The 27602-nt window shown below is 41.9% G+C and overlaps 1 protein-coding gene across 5 annotated transcripts in view; it reads right to left on the reverse strand.

Moving 5' to 3' along the window:
• Nucleotides 1–23385, reverse strand: part of FGGY (FGGY carbohydrate kinase domain containing) — a 119310-nt gene extending 95925 nt beyond the window's left edge. The window contains exons 1-6 of one of the 5 annotated variants that reach the window (XM_057370415.1): nt 23280–23296; nt 16493–16614; nt 12977–13189; nt 11030–11141; nt 9100–9251; nt 2471–2556 (exon numbers count right to left, since the gene is read on the reverse strand). In XM_057370415.1, coding sequence (XP_057226398.1) covers nt 2471–2556; nt 9100–9251; nt 11030–11141; nt 12977–13177 — 551 coding nt within the window. In that variant the 5' untranslated portion in view covers nt 13178–13189; nt 16493–16614; nt 23280–23296. Of the gene's footprint in view, nt 1–2470; nt 2557–9099; nt 9252–11029; nt 11142–12976; nt 13190–16492; nt 16625–17158; nt 17330–23279 lie in introns of those variants that run through there. The other 4 variants (XM_057370413.1, XM_057370418.1, XM_057370417.1 and 1 more) reach the window with 4 other exon arrangements.
• Between the last annotated feature and the right edge of the window lie 4217 nt (nt 23386–27602).

The following is a 27602-nucleotide window of genomic DNA, read 5'->3' on the forward strand; positions in this document are numbered from 1 at the left end:
TAATTTAAAGAGCTGTCAGTAACATTTTCTTAATGCAGAATAGTCAGCTGCCAGGGTCACTCAGAACAAGCCAGTGGTCTTTCATCAGCCCAGAGGAGAAATAATAAAACATAACTATATTAAATATGGAGCATTACGGGCAACAGCTGTCCAAGAACAATGGGAATCAACAATTTGGAACTCATCCTTTGCAACTATCAGTGGAGTTTGTTCAGTGAGATACAGAGCAATTTCAAAGCCAAGAGGTAAAAAATCCTAGAATATGTTTGAGCMTCCACCTTGGAGGTAAAAAATATTTACTGTTTATTATAGGACCACTGGAAAAAAAAATCCTGGCAACAAGGCAGTTCAAGCCAGCAGAATTAAAGGTGAAAGACAAAGGATTTCATATTCAGAAACACATCAAAAACTGCTTTTCAAATATGTCAAACTCTGATCTCACACACTACTTAACTTTCTGCACAGTGACCTCACTGAAGACAAAAAAACTTTACATAATTCCTAAATGCCAAACACGTACAAAACGTTATAGAGAGCCCTTTAAAAATTTAAAGCAGCAAGGCCTTTGCTATAAAAGTGCCCTTGGAATTGCATTTATTTTGGTAAAATAACCATCACCAAAACAAATTTAAAATAAAATAAATCCTTCTTTTATCAGGGCCAAGTTGTGTATGATTCACAGTGACTAACAYTGTGTCTTGCCCTGTGAATAGGCTCCTTTGTGCTCAAAGGGAGAAAGGGTGGCAAGAGGTAAGAATCTTATACTTGATAAAATCACACTTCCCTTGTATTTTGAGYATATGCAGGACAAATTACTTAACTTCTCCAACCTACAAGAAAATTCCTACAAGAAAACAGGTGTACATGGGGGTAAGCAGAGAAAGGAAAAAAAAAAAAAAACCAACCTAGGTCTGATTCCAGCAAAATGTTGTCCTTATTTTTCTATCTTTTTCCTCCTCCTGTGCAACCCTACAGCACATTCCACCAAAGCACATTGGGGAGCACATTAAAGGCAACAATGGCAGAAGTACAAGGAGCTATTTTATCCAAAATAGAAGACTCCCAACCAAAGAGTGGGGAAGACTTTGTCCAGAAAGTCATTTCCCAACATTCCTTTCTCCYTTACAACACCCATCAATACAATTAAAAGATTTTGAATAATCACATTGTCTTGCTAAGGAAATTAACTTGCCAGTCTAAATTCAGGCACCTCAACTTTGTAGTATTATCCTCTGCAACTCTTGTTTTCAARAGAGATTCTCTGTTTCACCTCCAGGAATTTGCAGCTAAGAGCACAAAGCCAAAGCCAGGACCATGAAGCCATCAGGATCACTGTGCCCTCCCTTTTCAGGCCCTGGCCAAAGGGTGCTAATGCTAAATCAAAGCCTTGAGTACTTTCACAAGATGCAGACCCTGCATGGAGTATCACCTGGGAGCCTGGGATTTATCCTCTTGAAGGTAGAGTTGGGTCAGGTGACAGGACTGTTTAGATTGCGAGATCTGTGGGCTGGGAGTTGTTCTCCTGTTACATAATTCACAGTTAGACAGCAAAATCTGACTGAAAGTCCAAAGGAAGAAGATTTAAGAGGCCATGTATCAATTAACATCTGGCAAGTCCTTGAACAACTCCTCTTTTTGCTTTTTTTTTTTTTTTTTAAGACAAATATAGCACTTCCCTGCTGTATAATGCAGGGAATGTATAATATATAATGCTCTCAATAGCTGTCAATCAGGAAGACTAACTAGGGAGAAATAGAGCACTCAAATAAAAAGAATTGTGTCTGATGGGAAGGTATCTTCATTTCCAGAGAGACCAAAACTATCCTGTGGCCAGTTTTCATCTGGGACTACATTTTCCAGATTCAGCCCCAAAATTGCAATGGATGTGAACTGCACTGAATTGGGCATGTAACTGGACTTGGTTTGAAATAAATAATACTGTCCCTCACTTCTCAYAAGGACATGCAAATGTCCTTCACCTGTGTTGGCCACTTTAATCCACATTTTAAGGGCTTCACTCAGAGGGTTTTGTTCAACTGCTCAGGAAGGATTCCAGGGTGCTTTTGGGGAGCAGCACAGTTGCCATATTTTACAGTGAAGTGACCATTTTAAACAAGGTTTAACAGATCTGTCCTAAATGGTAAAGAAGTGCATATTTCCAATATCAAAAAAGTCAATAAATTTGTCAACAAAAACAGATTTCAAAGAATTAYTGGAAGTGTATTTCACAGCAATCATTTTTATGCTCCCAAACAACATTTTGCAGCCCCACACTGTATCTGAAAATTCCACTGCTCCCAGGAACAACTGTGCTCAGGAATGCATGATGGAGGCAGGAGATAGGTTCAAGATGTTTTGGGGYTGGCTGAATTACAGACAGATGTACATAACAGCAGGTCCAGTCAGAATGAATTAAAACAGAAATGTACAGAAGAAAATASACAAAATCATATTGTTACAATTAACATACCTTGCAGTGACACCTGTGGCTTTCCAAGATAAGAAATCYGGAAGATCAAAGAAGTAGCCAACCTTCTCCCAAGATTCTGGCAAGTTCTAATAAAAATATGTTTAGGAAGGTAGATATTAGAGATCAGGCATGGTCATGTCCTTATTTTAATGCAATTAAAATCTTGATATTTAGGTTAAAATGATAATTTTTTCAAACCCAGTGTTCTGAATATCCACTCGGCTCTGCTGTTTGATTTACTGGAGAACTGAACCTTTCTCCCACCACAGATGATCTTAAGTAAAGTTTCCCAAGAAGAGTTCATGGAGGCACAAGTTTCAGATCAATAACCTGGGGTCTCTTGGTTCCCTATAAGCTGCTTGATGTCAGAGCATTCTCAAAGTCAACAACCAGCTCAAAATACATTTGCCAAAAAAATACACCACTTTTCTATTGAGTTCAAAAAATAAATGCTCTGATTACAGCTTTTGAACATAAAACACACAAGCTTTGGATGTCTGTTCCTGACCACTCAGGTTTAGCTCACATCCTAGACTTTCTGTGGCTGCTACTCATATCAAATTTAACTTCCTATGTCAATGCCAAGGTGCTCCATAGTTTAGCCCAAACGTCATTCAGCCTAATTATTTTGATAATAAAAGCCATTATGTGTTGTTAACACACCTGACAGCCTTCAAGAAGCAACAGGAGTTGTCTGGCTATTACTTTAATCAGAAAAGAAACTGGTTTAAGAATAACTGTCTTCTTCAAACAAATCTGTTTCATCAAAGATACTCCTTGGATCCTTATTCTATTACTTCAAGAATTCCCAAAAGCCACATGTTAGTGAYATTCAAAATACTTTGTTTCATGAACATCCAAATGATTCATTTTTTGCCATCTTGATGCTGTGTCATCACTAATTAGTACAGACAAAAAAAATCATAGCACAGCCTGATGCTTTTTCCAAACAAATTTAAAGTCTCCATGTTTTCGACACTCACTGAAGTTAATTCAAATTTATTTTCACCCAGTCAGGAGTCTGTGACCACATTAAAAGGATTGTGGAAGAGATCCAGGAACGTTCCCAATGCTGTATTCACATCCTGCGACTCACCCTCCAAACTCACTTGCAAAGGAACTCATACAATCTTTCTGTTTTCCAGAGGTATTTATGGAGTGCCCTTTCTTCATCTCTCTGATTGCTTTGGTTGTTTTAACAAGTACACCTCCACAGAATCATTTTTTGAGATTGTTATAGATAATCCTAAATACTTGGGGATGAAGAGTTTAAGGATTATGTAGTGCAATGTTTTTTATTCTTCCTAGGCAAGAAGGGAAAATGAGGGATTTCTCAATTGGACTTAAAATACACACATAGGGTATCTTTTTCTAAATTACAGAAAATAAATGCATATTGTGTGAAAGGAAGAAAGAGAACAAGGGAATACTTAATGCACACACTCACAAGGATCTAAAAACTCATGTCCCATGCCCTGCTCCTACTCAAAGCAAGTACAATCCTACTCAAGGATTTACAATTTGGATCTCCCACACTTCAGACTGGATGCCAAGCCATGTGATASAGCTATTCCCAGACACCCAAGATAGGCCATGAGCAGAAATTCCATCCCTGCCAGAGCCCTGGCTGCAAACTGATCAATTTTGACACAACTTGCACTATAAYTGGTAAAAGATTAACTGACTGAATTATCAGATTCGGGAACTGGGGCAGGGGGGAGAAGAGCAGCTTGGAAAGTGAATTTTTGGAGTAAGGCTGCTGCTGAAGGGGAAAAAACTGCCTGCAGCAGCGAGACACTGATGTAGCTATCTCCAAATCTATCTCCAAATCCCTGAGGCATCCCAAGCATAGCACCACAGGCAGCCAAGCACCAGAGCCAGAAAGAGCTGCAGAAGGACAGAGCAGGCACATGGAATCAGAGCTGGAGAAGCTGGAACAGCAGGAAGGACAGTCTGTGCCTGCTGGGAGCCTTGTCCCACAGCAGACAAGACAAGAGACATGGAGGGGAGACAGAGCAAGCAGGACATGCTCAGAGGTGCAGGTGCTTCAAACTTCCAGCTGTGAATGCTGTTTCTAAATGGCACTTCTGCCTGATTAGCAACTGCAGCTAAAAGCCAAACTCCACAGTCTGGAGTACAACTTATGCATATGTGTCTGCACTGTGTATGGATTTTGATAACACAGAGTGTTGAAACATTTATAAACAATTCTAAACAAGAGTTCAGTTCCAAACTCAACAGCCTGGAGTCATTCTCATTTAACACAGAATTTATTATTCGTTTTAATGGAAAAATATTCAGTCACATTCAACAAGACAAAAAGCCAGCTGCAAGGGCAGCAAGCAATGAAGAAGGCATGCATCAGCAAAGGAGCTGCTGCCAAGCTAATGCCACTACATCCACTATTCTTCCCTCCACTGCCAGGGAAAGGGAGGTTTGAATTGTTTCTGCAAATGATCCCACTGTTAGCTGCAAGTCAGGTGTACAGAAGGAAGAAGGATGATGGAGCAAAGAGCAGTTCTAACCATTGACGTGAACTGTAAAAAAACAGGAAGATCACTGACTGCCAGAAAAAAACTACCACAGAATATAGATTTTAATTATTAATTAGAGGAATGATATGCTAAACAGTCACTCCATGTTTTGTTTTTTTTTTCCTAAAGGAAGGTTCTTCTTCATTCTTAAACATGACATTAAGAGCAGAGTAGTGAAAACAGAGTATAGAAAACTGCACTTCATTTGGAGGCAGTTACCAAGCAAATACCTACCCCCAGTCCAGCATCCCCCATCCACTTAGAATAAACAACAAACTTCAGCATCTCTGATTTAATGGGACTAGCATTTTTTAGAAATAGCTGATTTGTAATGTCATTAGTATGAGGAAAACATAACATGCATCCTTCATTTTGGCACAAGCTACAATAACATTTTCAGCCAGAAATTAGTAAACAGCATTTTTTTTCTTCTGCAATCTCTAGGAAAAAAAAATACTAAGAGGCTGATTCTGGAGCTGGAAAACCCTTCCCTGCAGTTTTTGTAYTGCTGTGTTTGAGGTGTTTTCTCACTGCTCTAACACTGGTTTGTCACAGCAGAGATACCTGTACAGTTGTGTTGTACTGATTTTGTACTGTGTTGAACTCCCMCTYGTCCTGTCACTCCARACYCTTGTCCAAAGTCCCTCTCCAAMTTTCTTGTAGTCCTTCAACTTAGTCCTTTCCTTCTTCTCCTCCCTCTTCATTATTTCCAACCAATCCAGAGTAAATAYGCAGTCATATTCTTTAGAAATACTTTTAACAGCTTAGATGAAAATTTTTCAAACCACAGAAAGTTAACTCCTTTCTTTGAGAGACATCCTCACAATCACTCCCAACTTAGCAGCACTGCTGATTTGATCCTCATCAGATCCTTCCTCACTGGGGTCAGGTTTGCAAATACCCTGGGTTAGGAGAACCCAAGGCAAAACATGAGACAAGAGTATCTCCTAMTGTGGCCTTCCAGACTCAGGTTAGCACCGTGGAAAGTGAGAGAGAGGTTTTAATGACAATGTACACACAATTAACCTCTGTGTAAAAACAGACCAATCAGTCATTTAGTATCAGTACTTTAAATAACTTCTTTCCAAAAGTGCATCTAATTAATCTCCTAAATTCGTCTTTTATTTATCTTTATTATTTAACTTCTATTTTATTATTTCATTTCAGACATAGAGCAGCTCTTTTTCCCACTGCACCATCTCTGCAAAATCCATACAATGCAAGCAGCCACAGAATGTGCACAGCACCAATCCCAGACAATGCAGTACAGAGGGAAAACAGCAAAAACATTTAATAGCAGAAACATTAAATTCCTGGGGAGTTCAAAACAAGGTCCAGGGAATTCAAAGCAAAAGTCAACAGAGATTCTTCRTATATTAGGGTGTACATGGTGACCTGGAGCATGACTGTGCAAAGTGTCTGGCTGTGGGTTTTGTTCTGCTTAGTTTTCTTTATAAACATCCCTGTGTTGAACAGGCTGCAGCCATGTCAAGCCTTCTGATCAAAAACTTTCCAGAAAAGGGACAAAGGTTCAGAGTAGCTTCTGGATACACGTTGGTTTAGCCAGTTTTGATTATGGTTAGACATTGGACAATGTGCCCAATCCMGTTTGTTTTAACTTCCTGGGATACTGTCAGGGATATGACAACATTAGAGAGGAATATTAAGAAAGGAATAAGGAAGGAAAGTGAAAAAAACCCTATCTCACTACACTTATCAGTCATAACAGCTGGAGAGACCAAAGCCAAGACCACAGCCAGGCAGAGTGGGCAGACACTGGGTAAAACCCTCCCAGAAAGTAACCTAGGTCAAAGCAGGTACAGTGCAGTCATTTTTGAACACCAGTTATCATAATTAAGAGAAGCATAATGAGAATTTCAGTTTCAATTTTGCAAAGCCCTTAGACAGCCTCAGYTGAAAAGGATAAAATAAAACTAAAACGTGTGTTTCTACCTGCTAACCTTGCAACTCTCCAAAAGGATTTGAAAACTAAGCTTCCTTTTTGCCAGCTTGTGCATTATCACTAGCTTAAGAAATAATCCTGCAGTCAGAATAGAGTATTTTTTCCCCTGTGGTGTGTGAGCTAGATCAAAATCTCACTCTGTCATGGGAAATACACTAAACGCAGAAAATAAAGATGATACAACTCACAAAACAGGAAGGATAAAATACCATTCTATAAGTAGTTTTCCTGACCATGCCTTTAATACCTGTGTCACAGTTAATTGACCTATAAAACACTGATAACAAAGAATCTGAAGATATTTTAGTAATTTATATTTGCAGACCAGTTCAAGACAGTCCACTGAGGAACAACAAATGTGCAAACTGCTCTTGTAGGTCTCATTTGAACAACTTGACATTCAAAGTCCTTGTAAGATTTGCCTTCCTTGGCAAGAAGTGAGGACACTTGCATCACATGAGACTGAGTTGGAGCTGTCAGAAGCCAACATGATGATGGCCCTGATGTCAGGTGAGCCATGGATGCATTACTGTGGCTGGCACTGAAAATAAAYCATCCCTCTTCATGTAATTCCTTCCCCCCCTCCTACTCTGCAAGGAGTAAAAACCACTCAATCCCACAGCTCTCCAGAACTAAAAGGTTTAACCAAATCTCAGCTGATTACAGCCCACTCCATGATAACTGGTACTGCTCCTCTGAGCAGCTGAGGTGTTGCTGGAGGTGTTGAGGTGCCCGAGCTAAGCAGGGCAAGTTTAAGCAGTTTAATGGTGAGTCATTCCCAGACGACTTAGGATGCAGGAACTGTCGTGTGGGCAGCTCAGCAGGCAGACACAGAGGTAAAAAAACCCTCTCTTAAGGACAGTAATCTCCTTAGCTGGTATGTCAGGAGCTGAAAAGGGMCAAATGAGCAAGCCCTGTCCTGTATCACCCTTCTGCTGGCTGGCATGTAGGGTCAGGAGAATCCTGTGTCCCCACCACTGGCTCATGGAGGGAACAAGCCCTGCAACGCTCTCCCCTTTACACCACAGTGATTATGTCACAGGACTCAGAGGTCACAGTAGACTCACACCTCCAGGTGACCACAGTTGAACACCCCATAATCTGGATTTGCTGAGCACTCAGGTGCTGATATCCCAGACTTTGCAATATAAAAATGTTTTCAATGCGAAGGATTTGATTTTTTTTACAGCTTACATTTTATTATTTATTAAATGGCTGATGTATGACACTCATAGCTTGAGAAGGGAAGAACTACTAGATGGATATTCATATWTCATTATCAACATTCCTTACCCTCTATTATCATTAATCTGTCAGTACCTGCTTCTACCAGTTCATTCCTTYTGACTTTCCCCAATCTGCACCTTGTTACAATATAAAGTCTCACGTCTGTCAGGACCAGGGAATTTGGCTGCTTGAAACTGGCAGCAAGTAATTTACATTTGGGCTTTGTTAAAATGACAGTGAGCATCACTGAGGCCAAATGCAAAAGCCAGGCTGGAGGAGGTCATAAAAATTTCAAGTGGCAATTGTCTCTCCTCTTATCTGACAGTTGTTATTAAGAGGCCATATGTCATTTTAACACACAAAATGGAAACACAGGAGACAGAGGTAGAGCTCCACATTACAAACAGGGCACCTTCCCTCTACACACGATTCACTTCGAACTGAGGGGACAGAACTAACCTGAAGCWGGAAATGGAGAGTTCCTCTACCAGCAGCCAAAGACATCACATCCTGCACTGCTGGATGACTCAAAGGCAGTACCTCTGGCACTCCAAGCTACAAAACTGGAGCAGGAAACAACTGCCATAACTAAACTCCAGGATACTTCGAGGASTCATTTATTACCTGACCTTCAATTTGTACATTTATCTAATCTTAGATAAGAAAGGCACATGGAATGTTTATATCAGGGAACACTCAATTTCAATAAAATCAAACATATTTCTATGTAATTGGAGAAAAAGAGAGCCTCAAAACATTTAAATCACAACTTTAGCCTGGCCTTACTCTGCATGCCTTGGGGTTCAACACTARGGCTGAAGATTTTCATTTTAGAAATCTCATTCTCAGGAACTAACAAGGGGCACTAATAAGTAAAAATGCCCCATGATGTTAAATGTACTCACTTCTTTTATCCAGAGCAATTTAGGTGGCTGCATTTCCACAGACATGGCTCCCCCTACATAGTTCAGAACCCTGTGTTGGGTTGCATTGATGCGCTCGACTTGACTCACTGCACGATGGTCCATCCACATGATCACATTCCTATGGTTCTGACCTTGGGAAAAAAACAGAAAAAAGASATTATTTTAGCTCTGGTTTAACCCCAGCTCAGTACTGTAAGTTACATGGCTCTGAATTGCTTCACACTTTCACTTCTACATTGAAAACTCAAATTCTATTTGTGTTAATAATTCACAGTGGATATCTAAAAATAAAATTTTAGCCCTCTGAGCCAACATTAGGACATGTTGAGCACTGAGAATGGTGACTGAAACCAATCAGGCTTGTGAGCATCCAAGAACTGTGAAACATGATGCTCTCTTGTATTTCGTTCAAAGAACCCAAACTTCTTGACAAAGTTCACATATTTAGTTAAAAATACAAACGAACATTTTGACAAAAATCTAAAAATGTGACAAAATCTGAGCAATTATGTTGTAAATTGAAATTAACTCAATTAGCTACAGGGATTCACTTTCCCCTTCTATGKTTATGAGAAGAATTACCCTAATTCCTTTCAGAAAAACACTTTCAGAGGCGGATAATTTGCTGAAATGCTTTTATTTTGGATGTGCAAGGAAAAAGCATTTGGCAAATCTGCATCAGACACAAATGAGAACAAGAAGCAAAGAGCATTTTATCAAAATTAGCCTCCAGAGGACCTGCCAGACAGAGGGAACAGAACTCCAGGTGACACTGCAGATTCCTCTCTGGSTAAGTGCACTGCACACTCCAAGGCACAGCCACTTAAGCATCATCTTGAAAACATAGTCTAAAACAAGGCAGAAGTGTGAGGCAAATCAGTATTTCTMAAATGGATTGAAATACAACTTAGAACTTGTGAAACTGCCTGAAGCATCACCACTGCAAGACTCTTCACAGCATTACAGTATTGAGTGAATTCTTGTCTTGTTGTTTAGCACCACCACTGTGTAAACTCAAAGTTCTTGGGGATATCAGYGCACAAAAAATGACAACTGAATTTGACTCACTAGACCCAAAATAGCCCCAGACATCATTAGGCATTGAATAGAATATAAGAGACTCTCAAACTGAAAAATAAATAATATTATCTAAATTTAGAGAAGGACATTTTGGGGGCAAAGCTGGTTTTTTGAGAAGGATAGGAGGACATGACAAACACATCTGAGGAATAGAAAGGGAACATACCCAGAATTATGATTATATCTCTGTAACTACTGATACAGAACACACCTAATCTTAAGTGGGATTCACTGGGGAAAMAAGTGCAGTACTTTTGGTGAGTCTTCTGAATCATCTACTCAAAAACTAATAAAAACCTTCAGATTTTTAGAAAAAGGTCACAGACTGCTTCTGAAGTTCAGCAGTGTCCTAGACAAAGACAGAGCACTAGTGTAATAAAATACACAAACTGAACCTCTTGCCTGCAGCTCCATGACAGAGTGAGCAGTTAGACTACACTAACATTTTTAACATTCCTTCATCCAGTTGGGATGGGCATTTATACACACTATAGAAGCCATGWTTGGTACAGCCTGAAGGAGAAAATAACAAGCAGGGAAAGAAAATGAGTGTAGATTTCCTGAAGAAGCAATTTCTGAGAGCCAAGATGAATGAATGTAATCTCAGGATGSCAAATATTTAACCAAACAGTAAATAATTCTCATCTCAAATTTAATTTTGCAGTAAAAATAAAACAGTAAAACCAGAAAAAAAAATCCTCTTGTTAAAAGGAGTTTGTGTCATCTCCATGTCCAAGAGTCAGCCCCACCAGCTGGTACTTGGATGACACAGAAGCTCACTCCCATGGGTGGTAAAACAGTCACATTTTTTGTTGTGTGGAGTTCCTACCTTCACAGTTGACTGCCAGAGGCTGGAACTGTTTATCCACCACCACAAGGGAACAGGTAGCATCAAACCCAAGCCCTCGGATCTGGCTGGCATCCACTCCACGGACAACTTGCTGAAAATACACAAAATACAGGAATACAAACATATCCACACATGTGCAAGTACCACGTGAACTAGTGAGTACAGAAAATGAGTTACAAGTTAGATCAAACTCTGAAATTCCCTAAATTTAGTGTTCTTCAAAACTTGAATCATAAACACATCAAATTACAAGAAATTCTTTGGGTTTCAAAACTGAATTCAGAGGTCTTAGTCCACAGTCTTRGACAAAAGCAGGAAGCACAAAAATATCAGTAAATAAAGGCAGCAGAAAACTTGCAATGTTAATTTTCTCTCTTTTCTAAAGCTCAGAGCTGCACTGCATGTAAAACATGGACAAAGAACTAGGTCCAARTGTTCCCATCAGTTACTTCACTGACTTCCCACCTGTGGAAGCAACAATCTTCTAGAATTGCTTTGGTAATACTATGTTTGCCTTGCAATACTGAATGGTCCCAAAACTAAAGTTGGTCAAAATCTGTAGCCATGATAACACCTTTGTTCTGCTACCAAGAGCTTGAATAGCACTCTTTTTGGAARGCTTTCAAAGAAATATTTTAAAAAAACCAAACCATTGCCCCAAAATGCCTGAACTTCATGGCTTCCAGCAGCACTGGAAAAGAAATACAACAGCCACATGGATTAAGTGCCAAATGAGTTGCAAGACACCTAAAATGTAGCACAGTAATAAATTGCCACTTCTCGGCAACAATAAAAATATCATTATTTTAATTAGTACTATAAGGAAAGACTTTCACTAGACTTGCACAGTGCCAGTCTCTTACTAGCTCTGTAAAACTGAAGTTTTGAGATTGCTTTACTGCTTATGTATTAAGAGACTGCATTTAAAGAGGTCCAGAGCAAGAACAAAACAAGTCAGACAGAGAAAAATCAAATAAGCAGAGAGGGACTTGCTCTGCTTTACCATCAAGCTGCTCTTCCCTATCACTGCTGTCACTCCCTTCTCCTTCCATCCCACTCATCTCCTCCATCTCAGGGCATTTCTGCAGAGCCAAGCTCATTAATGTTTGAAAAGGCTGATCAATAACAAGACAATGGGTGAACAGTCCATCTGCAAATTACCAAGCMTATCATGAATATTTAAAAAGCCCACCTCAGAACATGCAGCAGGCCAGGGCTTTACTAAGGAAGATGAAATGGCCTCCGTGTGCACTGCAAGCAAGGTCTCTAATTTACCTTTATCTCCAGCATGTACAAGCAGAGCCCTGGATCAGAGGGTACAAATTTTCCCCTATAGTAAGGTCTATTTCAATCYGGTTTTATGCTTGATACTCTCCACATACATTTATTATTTATTTTTGTCTTATAATACTAGATACTCTTATAATGAGGATCACAAGTGTCACATTAGGGGCCATCCACAAATCAAATTACARTTTCTCAACAATAAATTCTCCTTTGTGATCCAAAGCAGACCAATGCACATCTTTAAATAAATGCAGAGCCAGGTTCTGAGCAACCTTSACTCCTCTAAGAACTGTCTTGTGGGTAGAGCACACACCAGCTAAACAAAGCTCACAGATGTGAGACCTGAAGGCTGTGGGTAAATCCTCCCCTTGCAGTAACAGCACAAAAAAAACACCTTTCATTCTATTTACAGTTGTAGCATGAGTTGTTTTCACTCTGGCCTTCAGCTCCACACCAATAAAACAGACATTGTGAGGCTGCATCAGCCTCAAGGTGCCTTTAATGCACCARGATGGTTACAAGTCACACAGCATGAACAAATCTGAATGGGAGTGACAGGCATGGGGACTGCAGGACCATAAACAYTCAAAACTTGAAGAGCCACCTGCAACACAAATCCTGCATTTTGTCCTTGCCTACCTTTGTGACAGAGCAGCAGGCAGCCCAGATGTCTGCAGAGGATTGCTCGTAGTGGTCTGGCTGGGGCTCCCAAACCTGGATGGGCTGCTCTGCATGTGCCACCACCATCCCAGAGCCATCCACCAGAGCTGCACGAACGCTGGCTGACCCCACATCAACTCCAACATAATATTTCACTGCAGTCTGCTTCTCACCTGGCATTTTCAATAATACCTGGTGAAGGAAAAGAAAAAGAGTTTAAAGCAGTGAAAATGACTGATGGAAAACATTCCCAAGAGCTGTTGCCTCCCATCAAGTCAAACATCCCACCTGTAGTGTGATGCTGATAATTATAAAGTAAATGTGTGACAATCAGGTACATGATACCCAGAGGAAAAAAAGAATAAATAAAGTTCAGTTTTCAAGAGCTCTCCACCATCAATTCACACCATTTTAAAGACTCAGAAAATAATTTTCTGAAAATGTGTTGAGCCATGAGAGCATGGTGTGAAATCTCTGCCTACTCTTTGACATCCTACAAGAACAAAGTGAGGTTAATKGATTTAATTATTCACAATGAGTTGCTTACTTCACTATATTAACTATTTGACATTTAATACAGTGACAAATTCACTGTTCTKAATTTCTCACAGTTTGTTCTTAATTAATAGTGAACATTTATATTTTAATCATGCTGTGAGAATGCTAAGYAAGTGATGATAGAAGCATTTGAAACGTCAGAGAAGTACCAAGKTTAGTGCTAGTATGAACCTATTACATCTCTGAAACACATGAAACTCAGCTGACACACAGCTTCTGATATTCAGAAAATGAATGGATCAATTGCCACTTGATGAACACATGATATTTACAGAGCATCAAAATGGCTYTTCTTAAAAAGAGCCCACTTCTCCCAAGGAAGTGACCTGGAGAATTTCTGGGTATGGCAGATGGGGYGATTAGATGGAGGAGTATAGGCAAAGGGGGAAAGATTTGCAAAGTCCTGCTTAACAGAATATGACTATTCACATTTCAAATTAATATTTTTTCTTTTTTTAATAATAACATCGAGTACAGGTCAGGATCTATCCTTCAGTGTCAGTTTGAACATAGCACTGGCACACTGTAGGTGGTTGGTCATATCCATGCCTTGTAACCACTGCTGCTGATGGATATCACAAATCTACAATCACTGAGGGTGAGATGTAGCAGATGAAATAGAGAAGGGAGAAAAAAAAAGAGCCCCTTATCTCAGAAAACTCCAAGCATGATTCTGGATAACAATTAATTAGGACCAAGTTTCATTGRCACTGAAAATGGCATAAAACAATACCTTGGCTGAAGAAACCAACTGAGGCTTCCCCTCTTCCCTTAAACAGCTCATGGAAACGTGGTCAGTCTGTAGAGATCTGTGATCAGATCACACAATCATTTTTTCCCTGCTTCAGTCTGACACTTCACACCCAGACCYCCACTGCTGGGTCCAGGGCCCATGGTTTTGTCTTTGCTTGGCCAGCATGAGGGATCTGTGCCCATCACTGAGCCCCTAAGCAGCCTGGTACAAACCAAAGCAGTTACCACACTGCATTCTGCTCACACCGTGCAGGGTCACCGAGGTAGTTGCACAGACCATCAGCTTCTAATAATGCCAGAAAGTAGAAAAAACTCCAAACTATAGAGCATATTGTGGTCCTGTTGGAATTCTGGCTGCTGCCTCTCAGCATGCTGGTTCTGCCCAGCAGATTAGGTGCAACACACACTAATCTYGTTAAGCAAGGTCATGTGTCCAAGCGATGAGCAATCAGCTAAAAATAATGGTGTGCCATGAGTCTAACACCTAGGAATATTGGCAAGAAAGCCTGCTTCATTTTCTTGGCCCCGGCTCTGTGACCTGGTCAGAGGAACAAAAGCCAATTCCTCTGCCAGAGAGGACAACTCTGCTGCTATGGATGATTAATACTGCATCTGTCACCTGGGGGGTGACAGCACTCAGCTTCTCCCTCTTAGCCCTCGGCTGGAAAAGCAGTTTTAAGACATTCTTTTGAACATGATATTTACTTCTTAATTTTGCACTCCATCTCCCCAAAGCTCCAAAGGCTGGCTGCAGGTGCTGCTAGTTCCTTGTGAGAAATTTTACTACAAAGACATTGCATAATACTGTTCCTGATACTATCTCACGAATTTCCCTGTTTTCCCCCTATTTTGGTTCTGTCTTTAGCTGCTGACTCATAAAAAGTTGAGAATAAACCACAAACTGCAAACCAGATTCTTTTTTTTTAAACACAGGCAAATCTTTCTTACTTGCTTTTCACAAAATACAAACAGCAAAAGGAGCCTCCTGCTCACACACACAATATTACTCCAAATTTCTCTTCCTTGTATGGCAGCCTTGATTTTAGCTCATTAATGTGTTTTTGCTACTTCGAGAACAAGCTYAACAGATGTTAGAGAATTAAGCTCACAGTACCTCCTACTCAGCACTTAAAATTAYGGCTTTGCATTGGATTCTTCCCACAAACATTTGAAACCTGGAACCCAATCTGCCCATGTAATGTTTACTTTCCTTTTTTTCCTTACTAAGCAACCAGGATGTGCCTGTGTGAGTGACTGGGCAGGAAGCAGGGTTTGTTTATGTGCTTGAGCAGTGCATATCAGCCTTTGCACATCCACCAGTTTATTGCTGTCAATCAGAGGGAATAGGAAAGAGTTAAGTGACAGTCCAAAACCAAGAGCCCAAAACTTATTTTAACTGGTCTCCTTCTGAATAAAGCTCACCGAGATTCACAAAGCAGCACTCARTATCTCACAGGGGGGAAAAGGCCAGAAGTAAATATGAATCCTTTTTTCAAGCACAGCAARCACTAAGATACAGAGGCTGTTCAAAGTAAAATGTCTCTGCAATAGGATCTGATCTGCTTGCAAAAACATCATTTGATGCCAAGGATTTTTTTTGGAATACCAATCACTTGGTATGCCACCTACTTATCAACCCCATCCACAAAAAGCACTGTCATCTCTAGGTCATAAAAGTCAGCAATCATGGACTCTGCCCAAGGGTATTTCTTGAGAACCTAAGAACTCAGCAGAGAAGTTGGTGGAAAATATTTAGCCAAAGTACAGTGATAAGAATTTTAAAGAGGAATGCTRTCATTCTGTTTTGTTTCCAGAAGATTCCTTTGATAAAAGAGGAAGCACCAAATCAGAGATGAAGAAACCCTTTCTTGGAGTAGAGAGGTAGCAGAAAACTTCTTGCTTTGGAATTTGGACACCAACATTCACTGCTATGTGAAAAGAAAACTGYTGTGCAAATAAAACATTGGTTTGGRTATTTTACCTGCTGAATTCTTAGCTTCTGCAGGCAATACCATCAYGAGGAAAACCAAACCAGAAAAATGACTGAAATGAAATGTCTTAAAAGTCCAGTCAGACAGGTCGGTTCATCAAACACAATATTCCTGACATGACAACAAAATATTTTCTGCCTGGATGATGCAGGTTTATGGATTTCCAAGGGGTGGAAGGCAGTAGAGACAGTACCTTCTAAATCCCTGAAGTATCTAGCTCARGAAGCCTGGCTCCTTGCAGTCAAGAAGAAAGGTCTCCAGAACTTCAATACAGCCTTGTCTGTCCAGTGCAGAATTAGGGCCTCATATTTTCAACTTTTTGAGTCTGCAAACAGAAGGAGAGGAGTCGAGAAAAAGAATAAAATTAAAAGACATGTCCAGCTTGACCATGTTAATCCATAAGTGTAACTGCTAAACCAGGACAAGAAGCCAAAATTCCCTCCAACACTAAACCAGCAAYGGCCTCTTTCTCTGCAAATCACAGCAGGGACAGAATGGCTTTTCAAACAAGCATTTATGATCAAAAGGCTACAGCATATTATAAATATTTATATGGCCCATTAAATAATAGTCTGTATAAATATTATTCAAAATGTGCATGCTGGAAACCACAGACTTCCCAGTTTATCCTTATACAAATGTGTTAGTTTTCCCACATAGGCAATGAAGAAAGAAAAAGGAGGGGTGAAACTCAGTTGCAAAAATATTTCTTTAAAAAAGAAAAAAAAAAAAGAAAATCCTTGACATTATTTACTTTAATTTAAAAGGAATGAGTAAGTAACCAGACGACTGTTTCATGACCACTCTAGGACTTGTCTGTCCTACTTTCCTTCATGGTAATTGAGTTGCCAGGACGTACCTTTCTGTTAAAGCCACGGTGCAGGAGGGCTGCACYCTCACATCAACACAGGCCCAAGCTCAGCACGAGTATTCAGCAGCAGCAAGCCCAGATTTTGTGGTGCTGTGTGCTTAAACCGAGGAATTAGGAAGGACTGGCATGTCTGTTTTAAACTTTGATCTTTGGAACGCTGCGGGCTGCCCAGACCCRGCCATCGTGGATAAACAGAGTGTTTTTAGTAGTGCAGCTGTGCTTTTCTATGGATTACCAAGAAAAAGATAAACAGGCTCAAATAAGGCTTCATAAGCTTCGTGTGAAAAGATCTACATATGCTAAATAAAAGCTGCTTTACAATTGTAGAAAAGAGATAAACAAAACAAGCACTTTTGGCATTATACTGGAAATTCAGCACTTTGTTGGCTTTATTTCTATCCAAAATAGTTAAGTAACGAATAAAAGTGGTGGTGGTAGAGTGGCAATCTCCCCCTGAACGACAGAGAACTCTCCTCTTCCAGCTTCTATAATTCCTGTTTGAATGTGGAAAGAGAAAGAAGGCACATGTCTGTGTGGGAGAGCACGAGCAGATGGGGAATTCTAACTCTGTGTTGAAGGGCAGTACTAATATAGAAAATATCCTTAAATGCCCAAGGGACTGTGCTATAACTATCAACAAGCACTTATTCTTCAGCTACCCCACAGCAAACAAAACAAAAACAAGGAACAAAAGCACACCTCACCTCCCCTTTTCCTTTCTCAAAACAGAAACACGTACATGCAGGATCTCTGTCTTCGGAATGTGAGGACCGTGTTAACAATAACAAAACTGGAATAAATACAAATGGAGCTGGGGAAAATATACTTCACTGAAAACCAAGCACCCCTAGATTCTTTCATCCATTCTCTAGTACATTCTGTAAAGCTTTCTCTCATTTTACAAGGAAAAACAGCTTCAAATAGTGGAAAAGACCTCATTTTAGTAGTAGGATCTGACCCTGACTCCAGTCCTGTAATATCTARATTGTTCCATCAAAACCTTCCTAATTGTCCCCCTAACATTGTAATGTAGTGCCAATAAATCCTGCATAGGCAGGACTGAAAATATTCTACTATTTTCTAGCATCTCCCTTTCTCTATAAATAATTCACTATGTACTAATTTGCTGTAATGTCTCTCCAGATCTTTTTTTTTTCCCCTTGCTTTCAGTGTCCAAGACAAAGTCATTACTTCATTGCTGCCCTCTGCCCTCTAATTCTGTCTTTTGGATTTTAAATACTTTCARGCCAAACTACTTCCACCTGCTCTGATATAAAGCAAGGCATATGTGAGTTTATCCTGATGTAACCAGGAAGTAGAGAAAGGAAAATGACTAAATTATTCTAAGAAATTAGATCCAAAATTKATTTCCCTTCAGCTTCTTCTACCTACATAGGTATCTCACTCAAGAATAGCAGAAAGATGTCAGCATGACCAGTGTCAGTAAATACCAAGCTCTTAAATGTACAGGTTCTTTTTCTACACATTCTGCGCAAGAAGAGATTTGTACTAAACAGAAGAATTATCTAATCTCCTTCCAAGTCCTGTCTTCAGCTCACACAGGCASACACAGTTTGTGGTACTGATGATCAAACAGGAGCAATGGCATTCTGGCCCCTGATTAAAGAGCAGAGCATGGCTGGGCTGGGTCAGATGAAAGGTCCAATTAGCCCAGGATCCTCCACAAACAGCAGAAGCCGTAAGAAAAGCATATGCCTGCCCTTTTCATCCAGCAGCACTTCCCCAGGACACCTTCTTCCTCCTGCTATCTATAGTAGAGGCACTTCCTGAGCCAGAAATTTTATCTTTAGGATTAGCAGACCTTGAGACCTCTTTCCTCTCTAAATTTGTTTGTGCTCTTTCTGAATCCGAGGAAACTTTTYTAACTGCAAACTACTGTAGCAATGAGTTATAAAGTTCTGTGTAAACAAAGCAAGAAAAAGCCCTTTGGTTTGTTCTGAGCATGCCACCTGCTAGTTTTGTTTAATGTGTCTGAGTTCCTGAGCTAGAGGAGACATTAAGCAATTGCTCTGTATTTACTTTCTCCGTGCAGACAYGAATTCTGAATCATCTCCAAAGGCCTCACTGCAGCTACCCACAGACCACAGGTGTTGAGCTGAACTCATAATCTCTGCATGGTCAGGTAAGTCAAAAAGCATTTTCCTGCTCTCTGACTGCTCATGGATGTGGCACTAACACAACTACCATAACACACTGCAGTAGTAAGTGCTAATAAGCAGCAAGAAATTACACCAAGACCACTTTGGGCAAGTGGAGATACAGCTCAGAGATGCTACAGTAGGAAAAGTGTTGGTGTCAGCTGAGAGGTGCTGCTCAGGAGCAGRGAGGTGGCCAGGGATTTCCATTTTCAGGCAAGCCCCAAAACACCAGACACAAAACAAAGGGATCCAGGAGCTCCTTCCAACCCCATCTAAGAGCAGACTTGGGGCTACGGCCCACCCTGGTGTCCCTTGGCCCCGCTGAGGTTGCTGCACACCCCGTGGACTCTGCATGGCAGCAGCACGAGACCCAGCACACCCGTCTGCCCCGTGTGCTCCCTGACCTGGAACTCTGCCACACAAAGGAAACAAGTGCAGCTCTCCCTGCTCCAGTGCTCACCTAACCCCGGGAACAGCAGGAAACAGCTGCGGAGAGGAGCTCTCAGGAAAAAGGAAGGCTGAGAAAAGAACCACCAGAACAAAAAAATCAGATAAGAAGACACAGCCTACTGGGGAATTCCAACAGCTCTGATTCCCTGAGGAGCTCTCTGGGCCCTGCTGGGACTGGGCCATCAATTCAAAAATGGGGTCTGATCCTGCATCCATTAGTGGCAACTCCCAGCCATATCAGGAGCTCAGGATTAAACCCCTGACGCTTGTGAACATCACAGGTGCACTCACACAAAATTTTGAACACTTGCCATAACCTCCAATTTGTCAAGCATAGGAAATGTTCATCATTTAATACCAGGACACAATTCCCAGGCAGGAAAACTTAAGGAATAAGGGGGGTATATAGCAGTACCCTCACTTCTCCACAGCCTGGCCAAGGGCAGGGGATACAACCCCTGCACACCACACTGGAGTCCATTCCCTGCTCTGACGCTGCAGCTGCACACATCCCCAAAGGCGGTGCTAATGACCTGGCAGACAGACATGTCCCAAATGACACTGCAGAATGCCTGAAGCCCTGAAAGAAGACACTATCTTGTTTACATTGACTGAGGGGGAAAAAATACCATCTAATTATTACATAAATTCTGGCTGTAACAGCTTCATGASTAGTTGAAAAGAGGTAACAGGCTCCAAAATGACTGATGGACCCAAGTGTTTGGATCCACCAGCTTATCAATCTAATGCTAAGGAAGATCTTTCATACCCCTGTGTCTCTATCACTTTAACCTTCCCATGATGGACAGAGAGAATAATCTCTGCTCTTCGCCTGTAAAATTGATTCATGTACTGTGACTTTTTTATTTTTTTCCTTCTATGTTATGATGGAAATGGAGAAACAAATAAAAAACCCCAAYCAACCAACCAAACACATACCAGAAAAAAGAAGCATACGGTAAACACAGCTCTAGTATAATAACATGAATTTGCAAAATACCTGTTTCAGTTATAAAATGTAATTTGGAGGAGAATGCAATTCAAAAGGCACAATTACTGTTCACACAACAGCTTTAAACTGCATTCCTGCAGCAAACCAGCCTTTGCACCAGGAGCTTCTGTACATGGGTAAACACAGCCATTATGGCACTGTGGATACTGAATTAGCCAAYCTAGGTTGATGCTGATATTCTAACTTTAATCCCATCTTCAGATTCTGGTGCTACATCACAGTTGAATCTGGCACTAGCCCTGTGATTACGTATCAGCAGTTCAGTATAAAAATAATTTGTTCTGAGTTCACAGTTTTATGAAATGATAAAACATCAAAATTAGCATTCTGGCTGAAATCCACTGCATTTCCCATCAAGGCTTACACATTTAAGCAACATCTGAACCAACTGCCTATAATTACTCCTGGCAGATACTGGAGCACTTAGGCCAGCAGTAGATGCAACAGTGAAATAAATTTTTAAAGACATGCTGCAAACCACTTCTTTCAAGATGCTCAGCCCAGAAGCAAAYGTGTCCATAAGCCAAATCCATGGTTTACTATACAGGATTTGTTCACTCTTGCATAGCAAAAGCCCGAGAAGAATGACAGCCCCAAGTAATCTGTCAGYTTAAAATTAAACATTTATTTGGGCTGCAATTCCAAAAACACTCACCCTGAAGTTCCTGTCACAACTACTTAAGAGGAAGTGGGGTTGCACATTAGCTTAGGTTAAAAGAAATACTAATTCTGYACAAAACCTAGTTATTTATTTATTCAAAAGAACCAACATTTTAAAATGATAATTTAACTGCAAGACACAAAATGGAGTAAGAGAAGACACTATAAATTTATTTCTGCCATGATTCTTATAGCTGGAACAGCTGTCCCTACAAGCAATCAATTCCCCTTGTATTCATCCCCCTACCTCAAACACTGTCCCAGGAAAAAAAAAGTGCCCCTCTTTTTTTTCCACATGCTCATACACATTCCTGAAGGAAAGAGGCCATTAACATTACAGAGCCTTTAAAATTTCATTGTTTTGGTACTATATTTAAGYACATTTAGAAAAAAACTTCAACTACTTAAGGAAATGGTCTTCCAGGATAAGAAAATATATGAGGATGAAAAACAAGACCACCATCCCAACAATGTGTCTGCTTATTACTTTCTAAAAACTTCAGAGATGACCAAGCCCTCTCCTCTAGTTCCCTGGAATTTGTTTCGTAAGCGTTCTCCAGAGAAGCAGCASTGGTGCTAAATTTATTAAACTTCCTAACAGATCCCAGGCACCTCAGCAGAGAAGGAATCTGCCAAGTCACCAGTTCCTCACTGGGGCAGAGCCCAGCACCAGCGAGGAGCACGGTCGTGTTGGAAGTTCTGGAGCCAAGCACAAGTAAATTCCAGCAGGTTCCTGGGATGAGCTCTGTGCCAGCCCAGGAGCTGTAMGGGAACACAGGGGCACGGCAAGGRGACAGGGCTGYGAAGGTGCCAGAAAGTGAAGCTGCMCCGGCATGAGGGAGGCAGTGGTGGAAGTGGGACAACAGTGCCAGCAGTACCTGTGCCAGAGAGATGAGATGGAGACTGCTTTTATGGAAAACTCCCGGGGATCTGGAGGATTAAGCAAGTGTGTGAGTGATGTGCGTGTCCCACCTGCACAGGTCAGGTCCCCTGAGTGCTGCCATTTCACAGAATCAGCTGAGTTGGGAAAGGATCCCCAAGGATCATCGAGTCCAGCTCCTGGCTCTGCACAGAACCCCAAGTGTCACACCTTGGGGCTGAGAGCATTGTCCAAATGCTCCTTCAAGCTCTGGCAGGTTTGATTTTGTGACCTTTCCCCAGGGAGCCTGTTTCAGTACCCAACCACCCTCTTGAGTTAAAACATTTTTCTAATATCCAACCTCAATCTCCCCTGATATGGATAAAGGCGATCCAACACCTCAGGAGACACTGTGAGGATCCGTGTGCCCACCCCAGTTTTGGGAAGCTTCAAATGCCTCCCCTGGCACCCCGGGGCTGCGTGGSGGCTGTGAAGCGCAGCCCCAGCCCACTGAATGTAGGAGTTACACGGCCGTGCTGTAGAGAAACGTCAGCGGGAGACAACTTGGGGCAGCCAGAGGGACGTAAATCCCGCCAGCGACACGAAAGGCAGGCTCTGAACTGATTCGGAGCGACGCGATCGCTCAGCCCACGCACGGCCGGGGCCGCGGCTGCGGCGAGCGGGGCTCCCTGGGGAAGGAGGCGGCGCTGGTGATTAAACAACAACACGAACGCGAGATCTCCTTCTAGCAGCAGCAAGATCCGAGCTCTCACGGAGGAGGACGGATTCCTCCGGGCGTCACAGCGGAGAAGGGGCAGGGACAAGGACAGGGACAGGGCAGAGGCGGGGGTAGAGGAGCCGCCGCTGTGCTGAGGCGGCGCGCGTTCCCCTCAGCGCGGCGAGGKGCCGGGCCCGCCGCGGCCTGGCCAGCGCCATCACTCACTCACTCCATCACCCACCGTCACTTACTTGTGCCCCCTGGCCCTGCCGGGCTGAGCACGCCCCGGCGGGGCCGTCCCCCGAACCCGCCGCTGCCGGGAACCCCGCCGGGCTCCCCCTCACCGGGCCGGCCGCGCCTGCGCTGGGAAGGGACGGGCGGGGCCGCGGCGGGCTTTTATGAGGGCTGAGGGGCAGCGCCGGGCTTTAATGAGGGATGAGGGGCAGCTGYGGGCTTTRATGAGGGATRAGGGGCASCTGYGGGCTTTGATGAGGGATGAGGGGCAGCTGTGGCTCGGKCCGGSAATCGCCGGGCTTTAAACCGAYAGYGRRRYCGGGGCTTGCCGCCKTTTGYTAAATGRCAGAGAAATCCTCTTTCCCAGCSCCCTTGTACCGTACGAGACTGAAATACTGGGGACATTAGAGCGGAAATACTGGGACGCATTGGAGCGGTGCAAGAAGCCCCTGAGAAAGATAAATATATAAAAACTTACAGGMGAATAAATATATAGAAACATACAGAAGGATAAATAAACACGAATAAATGCCAGGGCTAAGGACACCCCCCACTCTGACCCATAAATATGTAATGGCTTCTTAAATAAGTAAAACAGTGCTGACCCATGGGTTTGGTTTTCTGCACGGGGTTCTCTGAGAGTTTTGCCTGAAAAGCTGGAAAACTGATGGGAGGAAAAAGCCCTGAGTTTAACTAAGGTTTGCTTAATACGGAGAGATGACAGTACAGTGGGATGCCCTCAAATGCATCCCTGGAAAATAGAGAAATCACGGAATCSCAGAATCAATTAGGCTGGGAAAGATTTCTGAAATGATCGAGTCCAACCCATGGCTGAGCACGCCACGGTTTGGGACCAGACCCCACCACATCTCCCCATGGTCCCACAACCCACGCAGGAGGAATGGATGGCAGCCTTCACATTCCCATCGTGTCCAAACACCTCTGGCCCCAGGGAGCCACCAGGGATTTTTCCCGTTATCCCCCCGAACGCTCTGCAACAGGAAATCTTGTAGCAAAAAAACCCTCTCTTGCAACATTTCCAGAGTATTCCCATTCGGGCCGGGCAGAAATGCTGCGGGAACAACCTTGCTCAGGGAAAGATGAGTGTTGTCTCGTGGTTAGAGCACAGGGCTCGTGGTCAGGAGCTGTGGGTTTTCATTCCAGCCTTGCCACTGAATCATTTTAAAAGCTTCGCTAGTCACTCTACTACAACCAGTTAGTAATTTTCCGTCGGGATGGTTTTCTGATGGAAAACACTGCTCCTACTGAACTGAAATCTAGGTGAAAATCGATTTTTCTGTTGGGAATACCTTGTGTCTGGRTAGGGTCAGAAGGATATTAGACCCAAACTGAAGTCTTTGGGGGTTTCTTACATTAGTCCAAATGTTTTGCTTTGAATAGACAGATTAAAATRAAATACCCCCTCCTGACTGTAATTCCAAGTCATCTTATGGCACGGTGTGAGCGTGTGCTTTCATGCTCTGCTTCGCTCCCCAGGAGGTCTGCACTGGAGTGGGATTCAAATTTCTYTTTTCTGAGATGTGCACATCCCGATCTGAGTCAGACCTGGCCCGTGGGGACAAATCCTAGCATAGGGCCACCACTCTGACCAGGGAAGCRCTCCATGGAGAGAAAGTGCAGAGTTCAGAGACACAAACAAGCTGTTTCACATTAGCTCAGTGGCCTCAAACAAAGCACCGTGACTGAGGAGATACCCAAATGTTTTGTTCAACTGAAAAGCAGTAAAATGAAGCCCAGAGAAATGGACCTGGTTCTCTTCCAGAATCCTATTCCCCTGTTCATTAAAAACAATTTTATTTCTGCCCTCCATATAGTCAAACACTGACACTTTCTTTTAGTGTAATACTTGTTCTCCTCCCACAAGGTATTTGTAGGCACCATTGAAGTCCCTTATTTGTTTTGCCAAGTTAAACATTAACCATTTATTTTCTCTCAAAACAGMAAGTTGTGGATTATCTAATAGTTTTTCTTTGCACATCTTTCAGTCGCAATTCATCTTTTCTGAGCATGAGTGATCAGAGCCTGACATACTCTTTAATGTTTAAAATGMTGGCTTGCTAGAGATTTGTACAATGGCAATAATAATTCCCCCTGCAGTCTTCTAGTTACAGACAGGGATCAAATTTGCCTTTTTTACACTTATAATACATTAGCACCTCAATTTACCCAGCTCTTTTTGCTCCAATAAATAAAAATAAGTACAGACAGAAGTATTAACTTTTGCTTAACACATTTTTCCATTTCATCTCACTTCTCTACCACTCACATGGTTTCTTTCCAAGTAGGTGACAAATGAAGTTATTTTCAAGAATAGTTAGAAGATATCCAACTTTCCAGAACTGAAGTCCTGAAAGTGCTTTTTTTTTTAATTGAAGAATCCATGTGTAGATTATTGCATATTCTCAAACCCACATGTAGCTTAATTCATTGCTCCTTTGAAATATTCTGAAAGCTGTGGGTTAAGAGGTGTTATATTAGTGCAAAATAATGATGATTAATTTGTGCTTCATATCAAATGCAAGAGGAGCAGATACATGCGCAGTGAATCCTCTATAATTCTAAAATCTTTCTATAAACTTAAAAATATCCTGTGGATGTATGTGCATTAAACGGAACACAAACCCACTTTTTCTTCTTGAGAGTGTGGCTGTTGGATTTTCCCTCAAGTAACCCCCACCTCCCTTTTTCCAAGATTCTGGCAGATTCACTTAAAATACACCCTTTTGCCTTTTCATTACAGAGTAACTAATGAAAATTCCATTTTAAATGTGCTTTCTGGGAGACAGGGATGTTCTTTTATTCGTGATTAACCAGAGCCCATATTTCAAGCAGCAGGGATACAGCTCCAGGTAGCGTAAATCAGCGTTGCCCGAGATGGCCCTCAGTCCTCTCAACCCCACGAAACAATTTAGTGGGTTTAGCTGACAGCTGGCATCTTTGAAATATTCTCTTTTGCAGAACTAGACTAGATGYGACACTTGCTGGAGAAGAAATCTTRCATAAATCTGCCGGAAAAGACTCAATCATATTACTTCACTAGCCGTGGTAACCTTTGGAGGCCAAAGTCCAGACAGGTTGAGAAATGGWGCACGAGTCCATAAAGGTGACAATTCCATTAACTGCAATCAGAGGGAGAGGTGAATGGTGAGATAAAGACAAATGACTTTTTCTGTAAAGARAAGAAAATATGAGTGTGAAGGGGAAAGAGGCAGAGTGAACATTTTCCAGCCCTGTAAAGGAAATGAAAACCCAGCCCTGCTCCATTGAGATCAACACAAAAATGTCTCTTGAGCTCAGTGGATGCAAGTTTTGTCCCAGCATCCCGACTTTCTGGTGAATGCCAAACAGCAAGGGACCTCTGGACATCCAAAATTCCACTTAATTGTTGATTTACATAAAAGTGGCAGGGAAGAAAATATTCCTAAGTGCTGCTGTTCATGTGTGTACTTAGGCAGTTCATACAAGCACCTGAGGGTGGGTTTTAATCTCGTTTGAAGAAGTCTAACACTTCTTCAAGTTTTATAGGAAGTAGAAGCTGGGGAATACTCTGAATGAAATGCTTTCTGGGCCATTAGACCAGGGYTACTCATTTGAACAGGGAAATGGGGAAGTAAAAACTGACTGAATTCTCTGTAATGACAAGAAGGGATTTTTGAGTGTACAATAGGAAAAAAAAGGAAATTTCCTTAGGGGGAATTTTTCTGGTTTTAACAGAAATATTAAGTTACTCTTGGATACTAGAGCGGCCAAAAAGGGAAATCCCTGTTTTTACACGGCTCTAAATATAGCTAGAAAAATAATTCAGATTTTATCAATTTGTGACCCATTTCCTCAAGTTTTGGGCAGCTCACCTTTTACTACCAAAGTCAGAAGCTGATACAAACAAGCATACAATATTTCAGGCTCCACCAAAATTCCAGTGTCTTGCCCAGGGCCTGTTCCTGCCTGTCCTCTTGGCTGGACACCAATATCCTTTATTCTCAGGGGAGCCAGCCTTCCAAAAAACCACTTGGCACTCGAGTCAGGGCTGCTCTGTTTTCCTAACGTTCGCGGCAGGCAGGATGTTTTCCGACTCTGGTACCCAACAGTTGAGCATTCCAGACAGCACGGGGATTTTTCTTTTGAAACCACACTGCCAATGCCATAAGAATAAGTGAGGTTCTGTGACACTGTGTGATCCTGGTGGGAAAATAGGATGACTTTGCTGTCACACAGAGATGCACAAAGGGAAAATGCGCATGGCTCCTGCCACCTTTGTAAGCTCTTCTTCTGTGTTGTGAATGCTGAAAAAATCCTGGCTTAAAGTCCTGTTTTCMTCA

Source organism: Malurus melanocephalus, unplaced genomic scaffold, assembly GCF_030028575.1.
Source record: "Malurus melanocephalus ecotype Western Australia unplaced genomic scaffold, MMel_1.1 scaffold_125, whole genome shotgun sequence".
Classification (NCBI taxonomy): domain Eukaryota; kingdom Metazoa; phylum Chordata; class Aves; order Passeriformes; family Maluridae; genus Malurus; species Malurus melanocephalus.